Raw genomic sequence first — 23,551 nt, forward strand, 5'->3', positions numbered from 1 at the left:
ATGACACAAATATGGACAAGCAAACTAGGACAAGCAAAAACAAAAAAAGAATACTATAGACCAATTTCCTTTATTGATATTGATGCAAAATTTTAAATAAAATACTAACAAGGAGTATAAGCAATATGTCACAAAGATCATATACTATAACCAGGTGGAAGTTCATTCAATATTAGGAATACTATTAGCATAATTGGTAATAACATTACCAAAACAGCAAAAATAATGATTATTTCAAGAGATGCAAGAAAACCGTTTGACAAAATATACCACCTATTCCTTTTAAAAATACTAGAAAAGGGGGCAGCTGGGTAGCTCAGTGGATTGAGAGTCAGGCCTAGAGACGGGAGGTCCTAGGTTCAAATATGGCCTCAGACACTTCCCAGCTGTGTGACCCTGGGCAAGTCACTTGACCCCCTTTGCCCAGCCTTACCACTCTTCTGCCTAGGAGCCAATACACAGAAGTTAAGGGTTAAAAAAAATACTAGAAAGCATAGGAGTAAATAAAGTGTTTCTTAAAAAGATAAGTAGTGTCTGTCTAAAACTAAGAGCAAGCATTATATGTAAAGGAGATAAAATTGAAGCCTAACTAATGTGAAGAGTTAAAAGTTTGGTAGGAGTTTGAACAAATGTCGGTTTTGTGTGTTTGATAAAACACAAAACAATTAGTTTATTTTGAGGAAAGTTCAGATAGCAGATAGAAAGGAAGAAAGTGAGAGTAATCTTATAACTATATCCCAATCCTAACTAGAAATTTCTAAAAAACTTTAAATTTATCTGCCTTAGAGGGTAGTTTCTTCTGCCAGGGCCAGGCCCAACCTACTCTGACTACACTATCTAAGAATTTAATTACTATCTATCTAACTACCTAAGCTAATCAATAAGCACTAATCATCTACCACCTCCTTACAGGATGTTTAGGCTTTAAATCTGTTTTCTCTATCCCCAACTGTCAGTTAGTCTCAAACTGCTAGTCTCAGAGACACAGAGTCAGGCTCCTGCTCTCTAGGGAACCCAAAGACAAAAGCCCTAACTGTCAAACTGCTTTTTTAAATTATCTCCTCCTTCATCTGCTAGGTAACAGAACTTCAACTCCCTTTGACAGAGGCTCTCAGTTAACTGACTCTTACTGAGAAATCTCTTTGTTAAAGGGACAGAGGGAAAGATTTAAGAAAATTCTCCTAACATATCTCCCCTGAGATCCTTTGGGAGAACATTCTCCCCAATGGATCTTACAACCAAAATTATCTTATATTCTATATTAGAAACAGGGAGAAGTAAAGAGAGAAAGAAAGAAAACAAAGCAAAGCAAATCTTGCGACTTGCAAGTCTCAAATTATATACAATTACAAATGTTTACAGTTATAGAATCACACAATTCTTACTGTACTCTACAGAAATAAGAAACTATTCTTATTATACTCTACAGAAATAAAACCTATTCTTATACTCTACAGAAATAAAACCTAAAAATATTAATCCAAGTTCACCTTATAGTTACTATGTACAAAAAAATTAAACAAGAACCTTATATACATATTATATATATCTAATATCCTCCCTGAGGTGGATCTAATATGTATGTATCATTTAGTTATTTTAACTTTTTCTATAAAATTATATTAATAATAATTATTCCAACATAGAAATTCCAAATTCTATAACATAATAGAAAATATCATAACATAAGTAATACTTACCTATTGAGTATTACGCATTCTATTTTAAAATTAAACCATTATGAACAAGAAAATCAAACCTTTTTATTGAAAAGCAAAATATTAAGTTCAGGAATTCAGTGTCTTTGAAGATAACATCCAGTTGTCTTTGTATTCTTCTTGATGCATGTAGTTAATTTTTTTCGTCAGCAGGTATCTTTTCATATGAGAACAATGGATCCACGTTGTCTTTTCTCATATCTTTATTGTTTTAGGGGTTGTTAAAAGTACTTTTAATGGACCTTCCCAGGTTGGCTAAATTGTTCCTGTTTAATGGATGTTCTTTAAATAGATTTTTTTTAAAAATGGGATTTAAATCATGAAGAGAAAAGTCTATAGATCCAGCTTGCACTACAGCTCCTGATTCATGAAGTTCTTTTATCTTGATTTGCAGATCTCTTGTATATGTAGCAATAGTAGTATCTCCTAACAGTGATGTATATACAGGGTTAAATGGTTTTGCATGAGTAAGTAGATGACCAAACAGCATCTCAAACGGTGAGATGTGTAGATCTCCCATTGCCCGACTTCACAGGTAGAATAATGCCAACAGTAGAGCATCAAGCTATTTCAAATGCACCTTAGTACATAATTTTCCCATCATGGTCTTTAACTCTATTCATTCTCTCCACTTGCCCTGAGCTCTGTGGGTGGTATGGAACATGAAATTTTGGTTTTATACCTACGCATGAATATATTTGTGATAAAACTGAATCTGTAAAATGTGTTCCCCTGTCTGAATCTATTCTTGCTGGTAAACCAAATAAAGGTATTATTTCTTTTAGTAATATTTTGGATACAAACGCTGCCTTGGCTCTTGCAGTTGGAAATACCTCCAGCCATCTTGTTAGTTGGTCTACTATAACTAAATAAAATTTGTAATGACCAGCTTTTGGCATTGTTATGAAGTCAATTTGGAAATGTTCAAACTGTATGTAGGCTAAAGGACATCCCCCCAAACACCTTTCCATGAAATATATGTTTGTTATAGGCTTAGCAAGTTGCACAGGCTGCATAGACTTTAGAGACGATGTTTGTTATGCCAGGGGTACCCATACTTTCTTTACTGAATCTACAATGCCTAGTGTTCCAAAATGACAATTTTTATGCATAGATTGCAAATTTGTTGATAAAAAGTTCTAGGAAGTATTAGTTTTCCTTCTGATGCCACCCATATATCATTGATTTGTTTAGCCTTAAAGTTCTGTTTCCATTTTTTTAACTTTTTTTTCATTATATGCCAGGGATAAATCTGATTCTGATTCATTAATGATTGTCAAATTTAAAATCAGGTCAGGGCTTTCTGTAGCAGCGAGGTTTGTAGCTACGTCTGCACGGTGATTTCCTCTTGAAACAAAGTCAGTTCCATCTCCAAGAGCAGAACAATGTAGTATAGCCAGGGATTCAGGTTGTTGGAGAGCTGAAAGAACCTCACTGATAATTTTTGCATTTGCGATAATTTTGCCAGCTGATGTTAAGAAACCTCTTTGAAGCCAAAGGGTACCCACAGCATGACATTCCAAAGGCATATTTTGAATCAGTATACATTGTTGCTTTTTTTGTCTCTTGCTATTACACAGGCTTGTTTTAATGCTATTAATTCTGCACCTTGTGCACTTATATTCAATGGAAATGAAGTTGACCACAGAGTTGCAAATTCTGTGACTACAGCTGCTCCAGTATAACGTATACCATTTTTCATGAAGGAAAGACCATCCATAAACAAAACTAGGTCTAAATTTTCTAAAGGAGTGTCCAGGAGATTTTTCACCAGGTTTTTCTGCCATAGACACTAATGATTTGCAACTATGTAGTGGTTCTCCTGTGATTGGTAAATCTGGAAGCAATGTAGCAGGATTGAGTGTTGTGCAATGTTTTAAAGTGACATTTTCATTGCCTAATAAAGTTATTTCATATCTTGTAAGTTTTTGGTCTGAGAATACCTGTGTTCTATGTCTTAGCAGCAAGGCTTTAAATGAGGACACATTATCATTAGTGGGCATCCCAATACTAAGTCTGTAGATTTTTGTTACTAGCAAAGCTGTTGCATCCACGCCTCTAAGAAATGGTGGGACTCCAGAAACTATTAGGTCCAATTGAGCTGAATAATATGGAATTAGATGTTGAATAGGTCCTAAAAACTTGTGTTAACACACTGGATGATGCTCCTCTTCTTTCATGTACATGCAAAGGGAATAGGTTTTTGTAATCTGGGATGCCTAGAGCAAGTGCAGATAAAATTGCCTGTTTTAATTTAGTAAGCTCTACTAGGTGTTCTGCATCCAACTCAAGTGGTTTAGTAAGTGCATCCTTTGTCAGTGCTATAAGGGTTTTGGTGATTTCTCCATAGCTAGGAATACATTGCCTGCAAAAACCTGTTGTTCCCAAAATTGCTCTTAATTGTCTTTTAGTGGCTGGGGCACTTAATTTTTTCATATCTTCAATACATTTAGGAAAAATGAAATACAAACCTTCAGATAAAACAAATTCTAAATACTCCACTTTGGGGAAACACCACTGAACCTTTGAATTTGAGATTTTGTATCCTCTCATATAATTCCAACAGATGTTTGCTATCTTCTTGGCATGCTTTGTCATTTGGTGAGGCCAAGAGCAAATCATCCACAAAATGTGTCAAATGGCTCTCCTTTAACTCAATATTTGCTAAGACTTGTGTCAAAATTTGGGAAAATAAAAATTGGACTTTCTATGTAACTCTAAGGCAGATGGCACCACTTTATCAATATATTCTTTCCGTGTGAATGCAAATATATTTCCGGAATCTTCATGAATGAGTATTGAAAAAAAAAGAACACAAATCTATTACTATGAAATATTTAGTGGTGCTAGGAATAGAGGAAATAATAATTGATGGGCTTGGAACAACAATGGATGTCTTTTGATGATGCAATTATTAATAGTCCTTAAATCTTGGACAGATTTCAATTTTTTAATAGGTGTCTGTATTCTGATTTGCAGTGGTTTATTATTTCTACTTTGTTTGATTAAAGAATTTATCACTGGTAATTCCCTCACCTGCTTCTTTTGATAATGGATATTGCGGAATAGATAGAGGTGGACCACCTCTTGTCCAAATTTGAACTGGAACAGCTGATTTAAGCAGGCCTACATTGGTAGAAGATGTAGCCCAGAGAGATTCAGATATATCTGTTGATATTTTAAAGGTTGGAGTTTTATCCACCTCCTAATTATCTAAAAAGAGTACTGGGAACAAATTTAGAGATTCTTCAGGTAGTTCTAATGTAATATTACCATCTTGAGTATATATTACTGTGGCTCTTAATTTACACAAAAAAACTCTCCCCAATAAATTCAGAGGAGAGTTAGGAACTGTAAAGAACAAATTTTCCACGGATAAAGATCCCACAGACACCGTTAGTCGTGAAAGCTTTTGGACTTCTAAAGGTTTTCCAGACACCTCCACAACATTAATAGAGCCAATAGAATTACAGTTAGGATCAGGTGTACTCAGAAGCACAGATCTTGATGCCCCAGTATCTAGAAGATAATCATATCACGTATTCCCTACTTTCAGTGTTACACGTGGTCCATTGCTGTTTAGGGGAGAATGGACTTATATGAGTAGTGTAATTATATCTGTGTCTGGAAAATCAAATGTTTCACTCTTTGATTCCAGAGTCCCTTTTCCCCTGTCAAACCTTCATAAAGGTCTATGTGCATCTCTCTGCAATTACTCTCATTGAGGAGGATTTACAATTGAACTATTGTGTGGACATGCCCCATCATGGATGTATCATAACAAGTCATTTGCTTTATTTTGGTTATTGCCTCTATCATTCCCATAATTTCCATAACTGTTTTTTCTGAAATTGTTTCTGATGTTATTATTGTTTCTAAAATAGTTGTTGTTTCTAGAATAGTTATTCCTAAAGTTCCCACCATTATTTCTAAAATTATTGAATATTTGATTCTAGCATCTGCATTTTATCATTAGGTCTCTCCTTTTTCCACTTTAGTAACAAGTTGGTATCTGGTTTATATATTCTTACACCAGAGCCATAGCTACCCCAAAACTTGTATCTCTCTTTTCAAGTTTATCCCCTTAACAATTTCATGTCCATTAAAAACATATACTGCCACTCTACTTAATTCATCAAGGTCCATATATATTCATTTAGGACAACTGGTTTTGAAATAGTCCTTGACTACCTTGCAACAATTTTTTACTAACTGGGTTCTCAATTGTCTATTATCTCTTTTTCTGGTCAAATCTATGTCTACGTATCTTCCTCCCAGTTCTATACGTTTGTCTGTTAACTGTGAAGGATTTTCTATCTCTTGCTTTAGCTTTTCAAATTTTGTCCAGGTACCAGGTCTTTCAGAATAATCTCTCATTGCATTAAGTTTTGCCTCCTTAGCATGACACAACTTTGCAGAGTCCAGCTGGGTCATTAAAGTTCCAATGAGGATCAGTTTCAGGCCAATGAACTGCTCCCGTTCCCTAATTCACATCATTTGTAAGTCTGATAATTTTATCCTTTTCCCTTTTAGTTAGTAATTCATCTAGAAGATGTTCAAAATCAATCCAAGTTGGATTGAATTGCCTGCAAATTGTTTCTCACTTTTTTATAATTGCTATGTGCTCCTCCTCAAATGAAGAGGTGCTCCACTTAAATCCCTCCATATCCTGAGGAGTAAATGGTCTTTGGTGCCTAATAGTTACCAACTCTTTCTTAGGATTAAAAGTTGATAATTCTCTTAAAGGGAGTAGGCTAGGGTTTGTATCATATTTCTTTTGGTTTTTGGTTTTAGCTGCCTTGGTGGGAGAGTTAGAAACAGTAGGAGAGGCAGGTTGGGTTAAACAAAAGATAGTTTCATTTTGTTGCGTAATAGTTTTAGCCATTTGAAAGATACTATCTTCAAGTTGGGCAACCTTAAAGATAGTTTCATTTTGTTGGACAATAGTTTTAGTCAGTTAAGAGATGCAGTCTTCAAGATATGCAACTCTAGTCTTCATCAATCTCTCAGTTGTTTCCTTTTTTTGGTAAGAATTAAGCTAAATACTTGATACAGTTGGTACCTTGAAATAATTCAGACAGTACAAATACTCCCATAAGCAAAACTAACCAGAGACAATCCAAAACTGTGAGATGTAAAAACTCAGTGAACATCCCTTGTAGTGGGAGTTTTTTGAGATAAAGTGGCACCTCTTCTTTCACTAACTGTACCATGATATCTAGCACCATCCTTTTCCTAATATTGAAAAGAACAGAAGATCAATAGATTATTCAAACTCCTACCTGGCTCGCCAGGCGGTGAAGGTTAAAAGTTTGATTGGAGTTTGAACAAAGGTCAGGAGAGCAGTTTGATAAAACACAAAACAATTGGTTTATTTTGAGGAAAGTTCAGATAGGAGATAGAAAGGAAGAAAGTGAGAGTAACCTTATAACTATATCCCAATCCTAACTAGAAATTTCTAAAAAACTTTAAATCTATCTGCCTTATAGAGGGTAGTTTCTTCTGCCAGGGCCAGGCCCAACCTACTCTGACTACACTGACTATCTAAGAATTTAATTACTATCTATCTAACTACCTAAGCTAATCAATAAGCACTAATCACCTACCACCTCCTTACAAGCTAAGGCCTTAGATCTGTTTTCTCTATCCCCAACTGTCAGTTAGTCTCAAACTGCTAGTCTCAGAGACACAGAGACTCCTGCTCTCTAGGGAACTCAGAGACAAAAGGCCTGTCAAACTGCTTTTTCATTTACCACATCTTACATCTCTTAGGTAACAGAATTTTCAACCCTTTCACAGAGGCTGTCAGTTAACTGATTCTTACTGGGAAATCTCTCTCTTAAAGGGACAGAGGGAGAGATTAATAAAACTCTTCTAACATTAAGATCAAGGGTGAAGCAAGCATGCCCATTATCACCCCTGTTATTTGGTATTGCTCTAGAAATGCTAAATAAAGCAATAAGACAAGAAAAAGAAACTGAAGGAATTAACAGAGGCAATGAGGAAATAAAACTACTGCTCTTTATAGATGATATGGTATTCTTAGAGAATCCCATAGACCAGTGATGGGTAAACTTTTTAAAGAGGGGGCCAAAGGAAAGGAAATGCTTATCTGTCAGTCTGTTTCTAAGGCAACTCTTTCGAAATTTCATCATATTGAATCCTACTCATTGTATTCGTCAGATTAGGAATAATATTGCCTGGCCTGATAGATCATTTGAGGGAGGTGCATCTGGCCCACAGGCTGTAGTTTGCCCATCACTACCATAGACAACTAAAAAACTAGTTTGGATAATTAACAATATTGGTAAAATCACAATATAAAATCATAAATAATCTGCATATATATATGTACATATATTTCTAACAAAGTCCATCAGAAAAAACTAGAAGGAGAAATTCATTTAAAATAACTGCAGACAATATAAAATACCTGGGAGTCTTCCTGATAAGACAAACCTAGGGATTATATGAATACAATCACAAAAAGCTAGTAATTGCTCATGGATAGGCTAAGCCAATATAATAAAAATTATAATTCTATCTAAATTTACTTTTTCAGTTCCATACCAATCAAACTATTTAGGAATAGTTTTATGGAGCTAGAAAAAATAAATAATAACTCATATGGAAAACAAAAGTTCAAGAATATAAGAGAATCAGTGAAAAAAATGTGAAAGAAGCTGCCTGGTAAAAGTGGTAATCAATAAAACAATCTGTTACTGGCCAAGAAATGGAGTGGTGGCAGCTCAACAGAATAGATTAGTGTACACTGCACTATGTAAATTACCTTAGTAATCTAGTATTTAATAAACCTGAAGATCCAAGCTTTTGGGATAAGATCTTACCATTTGACAAAAATTGCTAGGAAAACTGGAAAGCAGTTTGATAGAAATTGGGTAGCACAATAGATAGAGGGCGGAGCCCAGAGTCAGGAAGACCTCAATTCAAATACAGCCTCAGAAACTAGCTATGTGACCCTGGGCAAGTCACTCATTTGCCTTAGTTTCTTCATCTTTTTTTTTAAAAATTTATTAATATTTATATTTTAGAAAAGTTAACATGGTTACATGATTTATGCTCTTACTTACCTCTTCACCCCCCGACCTCCCCCGTCCTCTGGCCGATATGCATTTCCACTGGTTTTAATATGTGTCATTAATCAAGACCTATTTCCAAATTGTTGATAGTTGCATTGGTGTGATACTTTGGATCCCCAATCATGTCCTCATCAACCCATGTATTCAAGCACTTGATTTTCTTCTGTGTTTCCTCTCTTGCTGTTCTTCCTCTGAATGTGGGTAGCGTTCTTTTCCTTAAATCCCTCAGAGCTGTCCTGTGTCATTACATTGCTGCTAGTACAGAAGTCCATTGCATTTGATTTTACCACAGTATATCAGTCTCTGTGTACAGTGTTCTTCTGGCTCTGCTCCTTTCACTCTGCATCAGTTCCTGGAGATCTTTCCAATTCACATGGAATTCCTCCAGTTTATTATTCCTTTTAGCACAATAGTATTCCATCACCAGCATATACCACATTTTGTTCAGCCATTCCCTAATTGAAGGGCATACCCTCCTTTTCCAGTATTTTGCCACCACAAAAAGCGCAGCTATAAATATTTTCGTACAAGTCTGTTTATCTAGGATCTCTTTGGGGTACAATCCCAAGAATGGTATGGCTGGATCAAAGGGCAGGCATTCTTTTATAGCCCTTTGAGCATAGTTCCAAATTGCCAGCCAGAATGGTTGGATCAGTTCACAACTCCACCAACAATGCATTAATGTCCTAGTTTTGCCACATCCCCTCCAGCATTCATTACTCTCCACTTCTTTCATTTTAGCCAATCTACTAGGTGTGGGGTGGTACCTCAGAGTAGTTTTGATTTGCATTTCTCTAATTATTAGAGATTTAGAACACTTTCTCATGTGCTTATTGATAGTTTTGATTTCTTTATCTGAAAATTGCCTATTCATGTCTCTTGCCCATTTATCGATTGGGGAATGACTTGTATAAAAAAATCAATTGGTTTAACTCCTTGTATATTTGAGTAATTAGACCCTTGTCAGAGTTTTTTGCTATGAAGATTTTTTCCCAATTTGTTGTTTCCCTTCTGATTTTGGCTACATTATTTTTGTTTGTACAAAAGCTTTTTAGTTTGATATAATTGAAATAATTTATTTTACATTTTGTAATTTTCTCTAACTCTTGCTTGGTTTTAAAATCTTTCCTTTCCCAGAGATCTGACAAGTGTACTATTCTGTGTTCACTTAACTTATTTATAGTTTCCCTCTTTATATTCAAGTCATTCACCCATTCTGAATTTATCTTGGTGTAGGGTGTGAGATGTTGATCTAAACCTAATCTCTCCCATATTGTTTTCCAAATTTCCCAACAGTTTTTGTCAAATAGTGGATTTTTGTCCCAAAAATTGGGCTCTTTGGGTTTATCATATACTGTCTTGCTGACGTCACTTACCTCAACTGATCCTCCCTTCTGTCTCTTAGCCAGTACCATATTGTTTTGATGACTGCTGCTTTCTAGTATAGTTTAATATCTGGTACTGCTAGGCCCCCTTCCTTCACATTTTTTTTCATTATTTCCCTTGATATTCTTGATCTTTTGTTATTCCAAATGAACTTTGTTATAGTTTTTCCTAATTCGGTGAAAAAGATTTTTGGTAGTTTGATAGGTATGGCACTAAATAGGTAAATTAATTTGGGTAGAATGGTCATTTTTATTATGTTAGCTCATCCTACCCATGAGCATCAATGTTTTTCCAATTGTTTAGATTTAGTTTTAATCGTTTGGAAAGTGTTTTGTAGTTTTTTTCATATAATTCTTCTGTTTGTTTTGGTAGATAGATTCCTAAGTATTTTATATTGTCTAGGGTGATTTTAAATGGTGTTTTTCTTTCTACCTCTTGCTGCTGTGATGTGTTGGAAATATATAGAAATGCTGATGATTTATGTGCATTTATTTTGTATCCTGCAACTTTGCTAAAGTTGTTGATTATTTCTACAAGCTTCTTAGTTGATTCTCTAGGATTTTTTAAGTAGACCATCATATCATCTGCAAAGAGTGATAGCTTAGTCTCCTCATTGCCTATTTTGATACCTTCAATTTCTTTTTCTTCTCTAATTGCTACTGCTAGTGTTTCTAGTACTATGTTGAATAATAGAGGTGATTATGGGCATCCTTGTTTCACTCCTGATCTTATTGGGAAGGCTTCTAATTTATCCCCATTGCATATGATGCTTGTTGATGGTTTTAGGTATGTACTGTTTATTGTTTTTAGGAAAGGACCTTCTTTTCCTATACTTTCCAGTGTTTTCAATAGGAATGGGTGCTGTATTTTGTCAAAGGCTTTTTCAGCATCTATTGAGATAATCATGTGAATTTTGTTTGATAGACTGTTGATATGGTCAATTATGTGGATGGTTTTCCTAATGTTGAACCATCCTTGCATTCCTGGTATAAATCCCACCTGATCATGGTGGATGATCCTCTTTATCACTTGCTGGAGTCTCTTTGCTAGTATTCTATTTAGGATTTTTGCATCTATGTTCATTAGGGAGATGGCCTATAGTTTTCTTTCTCTGTTTTTGATCTACCTGGCTTTGGAATCAGTACCATATTTGTGTCATAAAAGGAATTTTGTAGGACTCCGTCTTTGCTTATTATATCAAATAATTTGTGTAGTATTGGGATTAGTTATTCTAAATATTCATCCATATCTCTTAGATTGCTATATTTATTGCCATATAATTGGGCAAAATCGTTTTTAATGATTGCCTTAATTTCCCCTTCATTAGAGGTGAGGTCTCCCTTTTCATCTTTAATACTGTCAATTTGGTTTTCTTCTTTCCTTTTTTTATTAGATTGACCAGTACTTTGTCTATTTTATCTGTTTTTTCAAAATACCAGCTTCTAGTCTTATTTATTAATTCAATAGTTCTTTTACTTTAGATTTTATTAATTTCTCCCTTGATTTTTAGTATTTCTAATTTAGTTTTCATCTGGGGATTTTTAATTTGCTCACTTTCTAATTTTTTAAGTTTCATGCCCAATTCATTAATCTCTGCCCTCCCTATTTTGTTAATATATGCACTCAAGGATATAAACTTCCCCCTGAGTACTGCCTTGGCTGCACCCACAGAGTTTGGTAGGATGTCTCATCATTGTCATTTTCTTCAATGAAATTGTTGATTCTTTCTATGATTTCTTCTTTCACTAGCTGGTTTTGGAGAATCATATTATTTAATTTCCAGTTAGTTTTTGATTTGCCTGTCCAGGTGCCCTTACTAATTATTATTTTTATTGCATTATGATCTGAGAAGGTTACATTTATTATTTCTGCTCTTTTGCATTTGTTTGCAATGATTCTATGCCCTATTACATGGTCAATCTTTGTGAATGTACCATGTGCAGCTTAAAAGAAGATGTATTCCTTTTTGTCCCTATTTATTTTTCTCCACATATCAATTAAATCTAATTTTTCTAGGACTTCATTCACCTCTCTTATCTCTTTCTTATTTATTTTTTGGTTTGATTTATCTAGATCTGAAAGAGGAATATTTGATCTCCCAATAGTATGGTTTTACTATCTATTTCCTTCTTGAGCTCTGCCAGTTTCTCCTTTATGAATTTGGATGCTGTACCACTTGGTGCTTACATTCTGAGCAGTGTTATTTCCTCTTTGTTTATACTGCCTTTAATCAGGATGTAATGACCTTCCCTGTCTTTTTTAATCATATCTTTTTTTACTTTGGATTTGTCAGAAATCACAATAGCCACTCCTGCCTTCTTTTTCTCATTTGACGCCCAAAAGATTTTGCTCAAGCCCTGAACCTTAAACTTGAGAGTTCAGTCACTGGATCCTTGAGAAAGCTCCTAGTTTAGGTCTCTCGATGGCGGGGGGGAGGGAGGGAGTGGGTGAGTAGATGAGCTGAACTGTGTGCAATGGGAAATTCTCTCTCTGAAGCTTACTTTCAAGTCTTATTACTCTATCCTTCTCTAGGTATTTGCCAGCCCCATAGATTCCTTGGATGTAGAGTTTATCAGTGGGATTATTCCTTTTTGTCCTACTGCAGGGGACTCATTCACAACCTTTGGAACTTAACCATTTTCTTTCCCAGTCATTTTCTAGGAACCTAGCCCCAGACCAGTCCACCTTATAGCTGTAACCTAGAGACTAGCTCTTGGAAAAAGACATCTGTGTAAGGATGCCCTTCAGCCCAGGTAGACCTTACTAAGCCATTCCCCTTCACTGCAGAGCTGAAGGGAGTCAAAAGCTAATACATTCTGTCCCATCTAAAGAGGGCCCCAACCTCCAAGTGAATAGCCCACCTGACCCAGAAAAAAAGAAGCAGATGACAGCAATAATAGACTCCTCCAAGACTCTTGATATAGGTTGAGTATCCTGTGTTATGGTCCCCTCTCTTGAGAGAACTATTTCTGTATCTTATCTTGAGAATGTTCTCTTTTAGGGTTAACAAATACTTCAACCTGAAAACTATGAGATTCAGAAGTGAAAGAGCTATCCTCATATTTAACTAGATTGGCAGTTTTTATTAGATAAAATTAGATATTAGATAAAAACTGATCACCCAGGGGGCAGCTGGGTAGCTCAGTGGATTGAGAACCAGGTCTAGAGACAGGAGGTCCTAGGTTCAAATTCGGCCTCAGACACTTCCCAGCTGTGTGACCCTGGGCAAGTCACTTGACTCCCATTGCCTACCCTTACCACTCTTCCACCTATGAGTCAATGCACAGAAGTTAAGGGTTTAAAATTTAAAAAAAACTGATCACCCATTATGATTATAGAAATTTGTCACTAAAGGAAAAAGAGGGACATATTACATATGTATGTATGTATATATGTATATAGTGAGGGAGAAATTCTCCCCCATCTTGATGTATCAATTCCAAGCAAGAGTCATATATTGCACAACCAAGTGAGAAATTTTTCCATTCAAGAGAAAATGCAAACTGAGTCAGGAGAGTCCTGCCTCAGCCCATGCTAATAGTGGCTTTTCCATCCTTTCTCTTGAGACAGAATTCCACACACAGTTCATAGGCATCACTCCCATAAGGCTTCTGGCATTGTGGATTGTTAGCTCAATAGCATTTCTTGATTATTATCAACTACAGATATATAAGATTTAATCTCAGAAAGCAAATTTCACAAATCATGTGTGAAGTAAGGGCCTTGAACTATCTAAGAGTGTTATGGGAATAATTAGAAAATATTGCAGTAGTTTGTGAAAACAAGATATAAATCTATTATTTACTGAGGTTAAATTAGCTTTCATAAAGAAGAGTGATTTATGGGCCACCTTGTGCTACCTCAAAGAGACTTAACAATTTTACTTGGATTTGTTATTTATGATAAGGTCAATACTCGTATATAGTGCATGTTTAAAATACAAACAAATTATGCAAGAATTTAAAAGAGATTTGACATAAGATTTGAGAATAGTGGTCTGTGTAGGTGAAAGATCCAGTTGATGTGATCATAGTTATAGACAACTCATTTGACAACAATATTTACTCTATTCAGATACCCCACCATATAACCTGTTGTATTTTAGGTGAATTCACTTGTGTGGCTTACAAAGAGTGTTATTATTAGATCCTTAGCAGCATCTCATTCTCCACAGGTGGAAATGAGTTTTGAGAGTTTTTAAATAAGAGTTCTGAGAGTTTCCATGCTCTTCCCATTCAAATATTATGATACTTCTGTGTGTTTATTTGATATTTTTTCTAAAGTAACAGAAAAAGAAGAGTCATATATCAAGTATGGGTTCTTAGGAGGGGCAGAAAGATGCATGTAAGAAGATTTCATTTCATAATAGAATATTCAAATAGAATTTGTTTATTCACTATTTTCTAGTGTTTTTATTTTAAAGCATGTTTATGCTGTTAACCTTTTTCCTTCCATTAATGTTACTTTGTTTCATTGGCAGGTTTACACACTTTGGTAAGCTCTATTATGGTTTTAGCTTTTGCTTTTTTATACCTTAGTTTTTATCAGCTTTTTAAATGTTTTAACTATGCACTATGGTGATATTTTTAGACAAACTGCACTTTCATATCAAGTTTGACTAATATATGATTCCTGTTACAAGTAATTTCTAATGAAAATTTAAAAAGATGCTGCTAAAAGATGGTTAATTGACTTTCCCCATTGTTCTACCAAATAATTTAAAGACTACCAAGACATTTCAGTCACTTCAGGAATGCTGCATGTCTGTTACTGTTGGCATCATTGATCAAATGCGTAGGAAAGATTTCCAGAAGACCAGATGACTGTATGTTTAGAAAACTGACAACTGCATGAGATATCAGAGCTCTAAGATATGATGGACTTGTGAATTGGACAATTGGAGTGGATTACCTTTCCCTTTCACTATTTCCCCATGCTTCATTGTTCTCTCTTAAGGCTTATTTGCTGAAGGGGACAGGCCCCAATTGCCTGTCATTGTGTTGATCTGTCTCTTATCAAGTATTTAACCTGATTCCTCCCCATCCTTGGTGGATAGATGACTTAGTACCCCAGGCCTTCCTAACCATCCTCCTTATTATCATTTCCCTGTTTCTCCTTTTTAGATATCACTTTGCTTGTTCATTGAAATTTGGGACTAAGGTGATTAGCAAAATGTTCCAGAAGCACATCTGACTTCTTGGTGCCTCTCTTGGTCAGTGACAAAATTCATCTTGACCAATGGGGAAATGTCAAATACAGCAAGTGACCATCAACTGCTCTTGCTTCTGACCATTAGCTAACTTTGCAGCTGCAAACTATCTTGCTAGCTATCTTGTTCTTTTCCGGACCCTAAAATTGTCCAAGGGCAAGTACCACTCCCTGCCTTTCTACATTTGGCCACCCTTCCGGTCTCTTTAAGGACTACAAGATAGCTTCTCCAGACTGTTTCTCCCAAGAAACCATATAACCTTGTTCTCCTCTGTTCCTTATGGGTACCCTAGTATATAGATGCTATGAGGGATTATAATCTTCTTGCCTCAATTAAAGACCTTTTATTGTTAGTGAGATTGTCTCACGCTTCTTTCCAGGTTCCTAGTCAGCTGGGCCGAAGATGAAGCAAGATTCCTCTAATAATGCTGCTTATACCTTGGATTGTTAGGATTATGTTCATGTGGTGGAATTTAATCCCTTTGGGTGTGGATATGCAAGAACTTTAATTGCATATGGTGGCAATAATTATGTTGTCATTGGCACTTGTACTTTTCAGGAGGAGGAGGCAGAAATGGACGGAATTCAATATAAAACACTACAAACCTTTCACCATGGAAAGAGAGTTGATGCTATTGCTTGGAGCCCAGAGACCAGGCTTGATACTTTGCCTCTAATAATCAGATTTTGTACTGCAGCTGCTGATAAGACGTTGAGACTGTTCCCAGCTGTGTGACCCTGGGCAAGTCACTTGACCCCCATTGCCTACCCTTACCACTCTTCTGCCTTGGAGCCAATATACAGTATTGACTCCAAGACGGAAGGTAAGGGTTTAAAAAAAAAAAAAAGAAAGAAGGTGAGACTGTTACTTCAGATCTTAAGGATAAAAATGAATATAAGCTTTTACTTGGTCATTCAGATTATATAAATGATTTAGTATTTGCCCCCAAAGAAGGTCAAGAAATTGCAAGCATGAGTGATGATCATGCATGCAGAGTCTGGGACTTAGAAGGGAATCAGAAAGCTTATTTTGTTCTCTGTTCCCCTGGAAGGAGTATCTGTTGGCATCCTGAGGAAGCTTGTAAATTGATGGTTGCAGAGAAGAATGGAACAATCAGGTTCTATGACCTCATTACCCAGCAGGCTATCCTGTCTCTTGAATCTGAACAGATGCCATTAATGTCAGCACATTGGTGTTTAAGAAACACCTTCAAAGTTGGCAAGTTGGCGCTGTTGCAGGAAATGATAGGTTAATCTGGGATATTACTCGGTCCAGTTATCCTCAGGACAAGAGACCTGTCCATATGGATCAAGCCCACCTATTCAGGTGGTCTTCCACTAATGAAAACCTGTTTCCAACCACTGGTTACCCTGGTAAAATGACTACTCAACTGCTAATTCATCATCTGGGGCACCCTCAGCCTATCCTCATTGGTTCTGCAGCTGTGGGATCTGGTCTATCCTGGCACAGGACTCTCACTCTTTGTGCAGTGGGAGGTGACCGCAAACTATTGTTTTGGATGACTGAGATGTAAAACAAATATCTTCCTTGTACACTAAGTTCTCAAACAAAATTTTAATAAATATTTTGGTCGAAAAAAAGATCCTTTATTATTACTGCTTTGGTACTTTTGCTTTATTTGGGTTGAAAGGAAGAAAGTAACTAAAATGTCTATATCTTTGACCTACTGGTAGACCCATACCCAAGGTCTTCAGTAACAAAAAGAAAAACTCCAAAAATAGTAAAATATTTATAGTGGTACTATTTGTAGTAGCAAAGAATTAGAAACAAAAGAGATATCATTCAACTGGATAATGGCTAAACAAATTATGATAGATTGATGTAATTGAATATTACTATGTTATGAGAATATCATATAATTAATATATGGTCACATGAGAAGGCAAATATGAACTGTTGCAATTAAGTAAGCACTAATTACCCCGGGGGTGGGAGAAGACACAATAAATATAAAAATATAAAGAAAGAGAATTACAAAAACAAATCAACACCAAGTTCTTTAAGCTTGACTCTAAAGAAAAGAGATAAAAAAAACCTCCCCCTTCTTTGCAGTGGGACTATGGGTGCAAAATACTACATATAATCTCATCCCTTTTTCAATATAATGGTATCTTTGTTAACGTAACAATATTGGGTGTTGCTATGGAGAGCAGAGTTGTTCTATGAGTACTTTCTTGATACTAGATTGGGCAAAGCTAAATATTTTCAGGTCTTGCCTATCTTCTCCCTATGGCTAGTATAGGTTGTCAGCCTTTCATCAGTCACTGCTTTTTCTTCTCTAATCCTTCTCTTTGGAGATTTAATAAACCACATGGAGTTACAACACTTAACCTCACTCCTTAGCCAAAGAACAGTATGATGGACCTCAGGAGGTGGTCCATGTCCCCTCTGCTGTTTTATGAAGTTTAGATCTGAGGAAAAATTACCAAGACAATCCCAGGATTTCAGTGCCTCTAGTTAGAGCTTTGACTGTCTCCCTAATTTAAATGTGTTTAATATCTGCAACTAACCCCTGGCTTCTCTCAATTTGACACAAGATCAGGATAAAGAAAGCATTTAGATAACAAAAGTAAGCATAGTGTATTAGAATGTCTGTTACTAGACTGGCATGAAGAGAAATTGGAGAAAGCACAAACCATTTTTGAAAACTTGACTTGAAAAAAGTGAGTACAACTCATCACCTCAGCCTTAGTGCTCTGTCCTGAGATTCCTGATGGTACAGGATGATATCTCACCTAAATCTCTCTCCCTTTTCTTCTGCAGCATCACCGTCCGGTAAATTTCTTCTTTTGGTCTCTCTCTGTTGGTTTCATCTGTGGCACCAATGCTTTCCATTTCAGCTTAAGTCCTGGGCAAGACTTGGGAATCTTATCTACCTACATCTAAGTCTGCTCTCTCACAGGCTATGTATCCCCCTTTTAAAATTCTCAGGAAGTGCCCAACTCTCCTTTGGGCTAAAAGATTGCAATAATCCAAATAATCCTTAGGACTATGAGGGAATATTTGTTCTGAACTAAAAATATCAGAATTCTAGTCAATTCTGAAACCCTTGCTACATTGTAATAGATTGGTGGGGGCTCTTCTGAGGGGTGGTAGTAGAAGTGGGATAGGGAATGACTACATTTCTGAAATGTAGGTGATGTAAAAACAAAATCAATAAAAATGTTTTTTTAAAAATTTTTACCATGGATTTTACTGTGTAAAATGAGCTTGATTTTTACTTGAATTAACTATAGTAATGATAGTATGTTTATTATTTTAATGGAAAATATGTCTATAACATTTGAGATGTGATATTGCCTAGAATAGTTTCTATCTTTTTACCACTGACTGGCACTATTAATTGCCATCTATGGTTTTCTCTCTGACTCTAGCTCTGATTAATTCTCTCTGTCTTGTGTTTTCATGCTTTTTGTTCTTGTGCTATGGTGTCATGATTCTTATTTTATAATCGTATTTGTTCTTTCTGGAGCTCTGGAACCTTTTATTTTACTGTATCTGGTTCTGTCTAGTGCTTTTCTCAACTTTCACTTGTCTCTCCAGTTTTCTCATTCCTTCAAAAAGAACAAAGAAGGGGGCAGCTGGGTAGCTCAGTGGAGTGAGAGTCAGGCCTAGAGACAGGAGGTCCTAGGTTCAAACCCGGCCTCAGCCACTTCCCAGCTGTGTGACCCTGGGCAAGTCACTTGACCCCCATTGCCCACCCTTACCACCCTTCCACCTATGAGACAATACACCAAAGTACAAGGGTTTAAAAAAAAAAAAGAACAAAGAAAAAGTGGTGGCACAGTGTAATTTTGGTTATTTGATTGCCTTTTGTGAACAAAGAAGTCAAATTAAATTGATGGAATGTAGGCCAAACAACTAAATGAATTAAATTGTTTGGTACCAATTAAACAATGTAAAAAGAAATCTTACAATTTTTGTGTGCAGGCAAACTTGACACCTTAGCCACTTCTTATAACTAAGTGATGACTTCATACTCAGTTTTAAGATAGACTCCTTGAAACTATTCTGGAATAACTTTCTGCTTTTATTTCTTTTTTCTCCTAGATTTGACAAAGGAATCACTGAATAAGGAGAGATTAAAAACTAGGAGGAGAATGAACACTGTTGAAGGAAGAGACACCCATTGGAAAGATCTGGTAATGGGACCAAGAACTTCAGTAGAGAGATTGGCATGGGTAAGGAGAAGGGCTATCTCTTCCTGCTATGCAATTAAGATAATTGAGAGATTGGAGGATGAAAGAAGGGGTTGAAGTGATTTGAAGTATAGGGAGAAGGAAATTGCAGATAGCCTCAATTTTATACAGCAAAGTTGTTCATAAAGCTGATTATTTGAAGGTGAATTATTTTCTTACTGGTTTCCGTGTTCAAATAATTGTGTTTAAAAAAAGCGAACAAAAATTGGGTCAAATATGCAAAAATATACATATTATAATTATAATTTATAATTATATGTTATGTAATATAATATAAACGTAATTTATAAACCTTGAAGGCAGTATGTTTTTTCTAAATGTTATGATTTTTTTTCTGATTTTCGGTCTAGATTAAAAATGCTAACCACCTTTCATAGACCATAGAAATTTCTTCAATGATTAAAGAATTCCATATCCAAAATTTATCTCCCTTCCTTTTAATATGTGTTCTTTAATAATTATACTCTTCAAAGTTGATTTGTAAAGTTTGGCTTTACAAATAGGTGTCTTCATCCATCTGTGCCATGATTGTTTCTCTGCTTTGCATTATTGAGTAACTTAAGATGAATGTGTCCTACTTTTATTTCTTTAATTTTGAAATCTGACAAAATAAATTCATTCAAAACAACATATTTAGTGTCCTCATAAAATTATAGATTTAATAACTAATAAGATGTAGGTAAAATTAGCAATAGAAAATACTTTTCTTGCCCATTTATTTCTAAAGCAGCATTAGTATACTAACAACAAACCAAACTATAAAATTATAATATAATGCAAAGTAATTCAACAGAAGTTTCCAGAATGCCATTATCCAATAATTTGAGTGAATGACCACTTTTCTTCTCTAACTCAAGAACAGGTCTTCTGTCCCTAGCATATTTTAAGGCCTCGATTGAGTAAGTTAAGGGATTCAGAATAAGAGCAAGCTTGCAGTTTTGTTTCTTTAAACCTGCAGAGTTTTTCAGCTTACTAACGGGATAGAGCCACCAGCAACATACTAGAGCTTAAACCAAGGGCCAGCTTACAGTTGTGTCACCCAGCTTAAACCAAGTTCAGGCCAAAAGCATCAGATTTTATCCTAAGTCCGACTATGTTTGATACACTAAAAGCTTTAAGATTCCCAGCCTAAGCCCCCATCTCCTCACTAAGGGGATTCTTGAAAAACTCAGCATTTAGTATCACCAGAGAAAGCAGCATCAGGACCCTGGGAAATAATAAAGAAAGAATTAACAAGGTGTTGACATTTTCTCTAGACGGTGCATATCCTGGCCCTAACAGTGCCCCAATTATGGGAGTAAAGCTGGGAAAAAATGACTCAGCCCTATACCTAAGTAGTTAGGTTTGGTATTAGAGCAAAATGAGACACTTACAGGTCCTTCAACAATTAATAGAGAAACATTAGCCACTTAGCCATGGTACAAGACAATTCAACAAAAATAGACACTGAAATCACCTCAAGTTGATCCTGCTTAGTGTGGTTCCCTTGTCTAATTTGGCCAACATCATCTGTCATCCAAGCAGAATCCTCCTAGAGCTCCTGGTGGATTCATTTCTTTTTCCACTTTATATATAGATGCAATTTTTAATAATTGTTTTCAGATATTTTTTGATCCATATTCTTTCCCCTTTCTCCCCCTTTTCTGAGACAAAAGGCAATATGATATAGGTTATACATGTGTTATCAAGCAATACAACTTCCCATGTTCATTATGTTGTGAAAGAAGACACATATTGCTTATATGTGAAAAAAAACTCATGAAGGAAGTGAAGTGAAGTAAAAAATGGAATGCTTCTTGGTTCTTTCAATCATTTTTTCATCATGAGTCCTTTGGAATTGTCTTGAATCCTTGCATTATTCATATTAAGTTATTCAGAGTTAATCATTGCTATTACTGTATGTATAGTACAACATTCTGGTTCTTATTTCACTTTGCATCATTTCTTATAGGTCTTTCCAGGTACTTTTTGTGTTCATCCTCTTCAACATTTCTTATGGTTTAATAGTATCCCATTATAGCCATATACCAGAACTTGTTCAGCCATTCCTCAATTGATGGATTTTTACCATCACAAATAGAACTGCTATAAATATTTTGGTACAAGTAGGTCCTCTCCCCATATTTTTTTATCTCTTTGGGATACAGGCCTAATAGTGGTACTGCTGGGCCAAAGTGTGTGCACAGTTTAATGACCTTTTGAGCATGGTTCCAAATTGCTGTCCAGAATAATAGTATCCATTCACAGCTCCACCAACAGTGTATTAATGTCCCAATTTTCCCACATTCCCTCCAACATTTATAATTTTCTTTTTTTCTCATATTAGTCAATCTGACAGGTGTGAGGTGGTACTCAGAATTCTTTTAATTTGCATTCCTCTAATTAATAGTGATTTGGAGCATTTTTTCATATGATTAAAGATAGTTTCCATTTCTTCATCCAAGAACTACCTGCTCATATCCTTTGACCATTTATTAATTAGTGAATGATTGGTGTTATAAATTTGACTATTCTCTATACATTTGAGAAATGGGATACTTACTACAAAAAATTTTTCCCAGTTTGTCTTTTCCCTTCTAATCTTGGTTGCATTGGTTTTGTTTGTGCAAAAACTTTTAAATTTAATGTAGATATTTTTATATCTTGGATTATTCTCTATGACTCATTTAGTCATAAATACTTCTCTTATCTATAGGTCTGACAGGTACACTATTTTATGCTTTCCTAATTCCTTTATTTCCAAGTATCCATTTTGACTTCATCTTGGTATATGGTGTGAGATGTTGGTCCATGCCTAGTTTCTGCCATACTATTTTACAGCTTTCCCAGCTGTTATTGTTCAATAGTGAGTTCCTCCAAAAACCTAGATCATTGGGTTTATCAAACACTAGGTTACTATGTTGATTTTCTATTGTGTCAAGTACTTAATCTATTCCAATGATAAAATACTTTCTTAGCCAGTACCAGATTGATTTAATGATTGCCACTTTCTAATACAAGTTTGAGATCCAGTACCTGTAGGCCACCCTCCTTTATTTTTTTCCCATTAATTCCCTTGATATTCTTGGCCTCTTGTTCTTTCAGTTTTTCTCTAGCTCTGTGAAATAATTATTTGGTGGTTTGATTGATATGGTACTGAATAGGTAAATTAGGTAGATTAAATTAGGTAGTAAAATAGGTAAATTAATTTTGGTAGAATTATTATTTTTATTGTATTGTATCAACCTACCCATGAACATTTGAGATTTTCCAGTTGTTCAGATTTGATTTTATTTGTATGAAAAGTGTTTTGGAACTGTTTTCATTTAGTTCCTAGGTTTGGCTTGGCAGGTAGCCTCCCAAGTATTTTATATTGTCCACAGTTAATTTAAATGGAATTCTCTTTTTTTCTTTTGCTGTTGGACTTTATTGGTAGCATAAAGTAATACTGATCACTTACTTTGTTTATTTTGTATCTTGCAACTTTTCTAAAGTTGTTAATGATTTCAATTAATTTTTTGATTGATTTTCCAGTTCTCTAAGTATATCATTATCAACTGCACAGAGTGATAGTTTAATTTCTTCATTGCCTATTCTAATTTCCTCAATTTCTTCTTCTCTTTGCTACACCTAGCATTTCTAGTACAGTATTGAATAGTAGTGATAATAAGCATCCTTCACTCCTGATCTTACTGGGAAGGCTTCTAGTTTATCTCCATTACAGATAATGCTTGCTGATGGTTTTAGATAAATGCTATTTATCACTTTAAGGAATGTTCTATGTATTCCCATGTTCTCTAGTGTTTTTTTAATTTTAATTTTTAAAATGTTTTTCCATGTTTACATGATTCATTTTCTTTTCCTCCCCTCTTTCTTCCCCCCACTCCAGAGTCAACAAGCAATTCCACTGTGTTATACAAATTTTATCACTTGATACCT

General features: G+C 35.4%; 1 protein-coding gene and 1 pseudogene across 1 annotated transcript in view; both read left to right on the plus strand.

Annotated features, from left to right (window-relative positions):
• Positions 1–23,551, plus strand: part of MEIKIN (meiotic kinetochore factor) — a 177,685-nt gene that overhangs the window by 80,369 nt on the left and 73,765 nt on the right. The window contains exon 12 of the mRNA XM_044659920.1: positions 19,485–19,615. Coding sequence (XP_044515855.1) covers positions 19,485–19,615 — 131 coding nt within the window. The remainder of the gene's footprint in view (positions 1–19,484; positions 19,616–23,551) is intronic.
• LOC123235707 lies at positions 15,816–16,947 on the plus strand (annotated as a pseudogene).

This window comes from Gracilinanus agilis, chromosome 2 (genome assembly GCF_016433145.1).
Source record: "Gracilinanus agilis isolate LMUSP501 chromosome 2, AgileGrace, whole genome shotgun sequence".
Lineage (NCBI taxonomy): Eukaryota > Metazoa > Chordata > Mammalia > Didelphimorphia > Didelphidae > Gracilinanus > Gracilinanus agilis.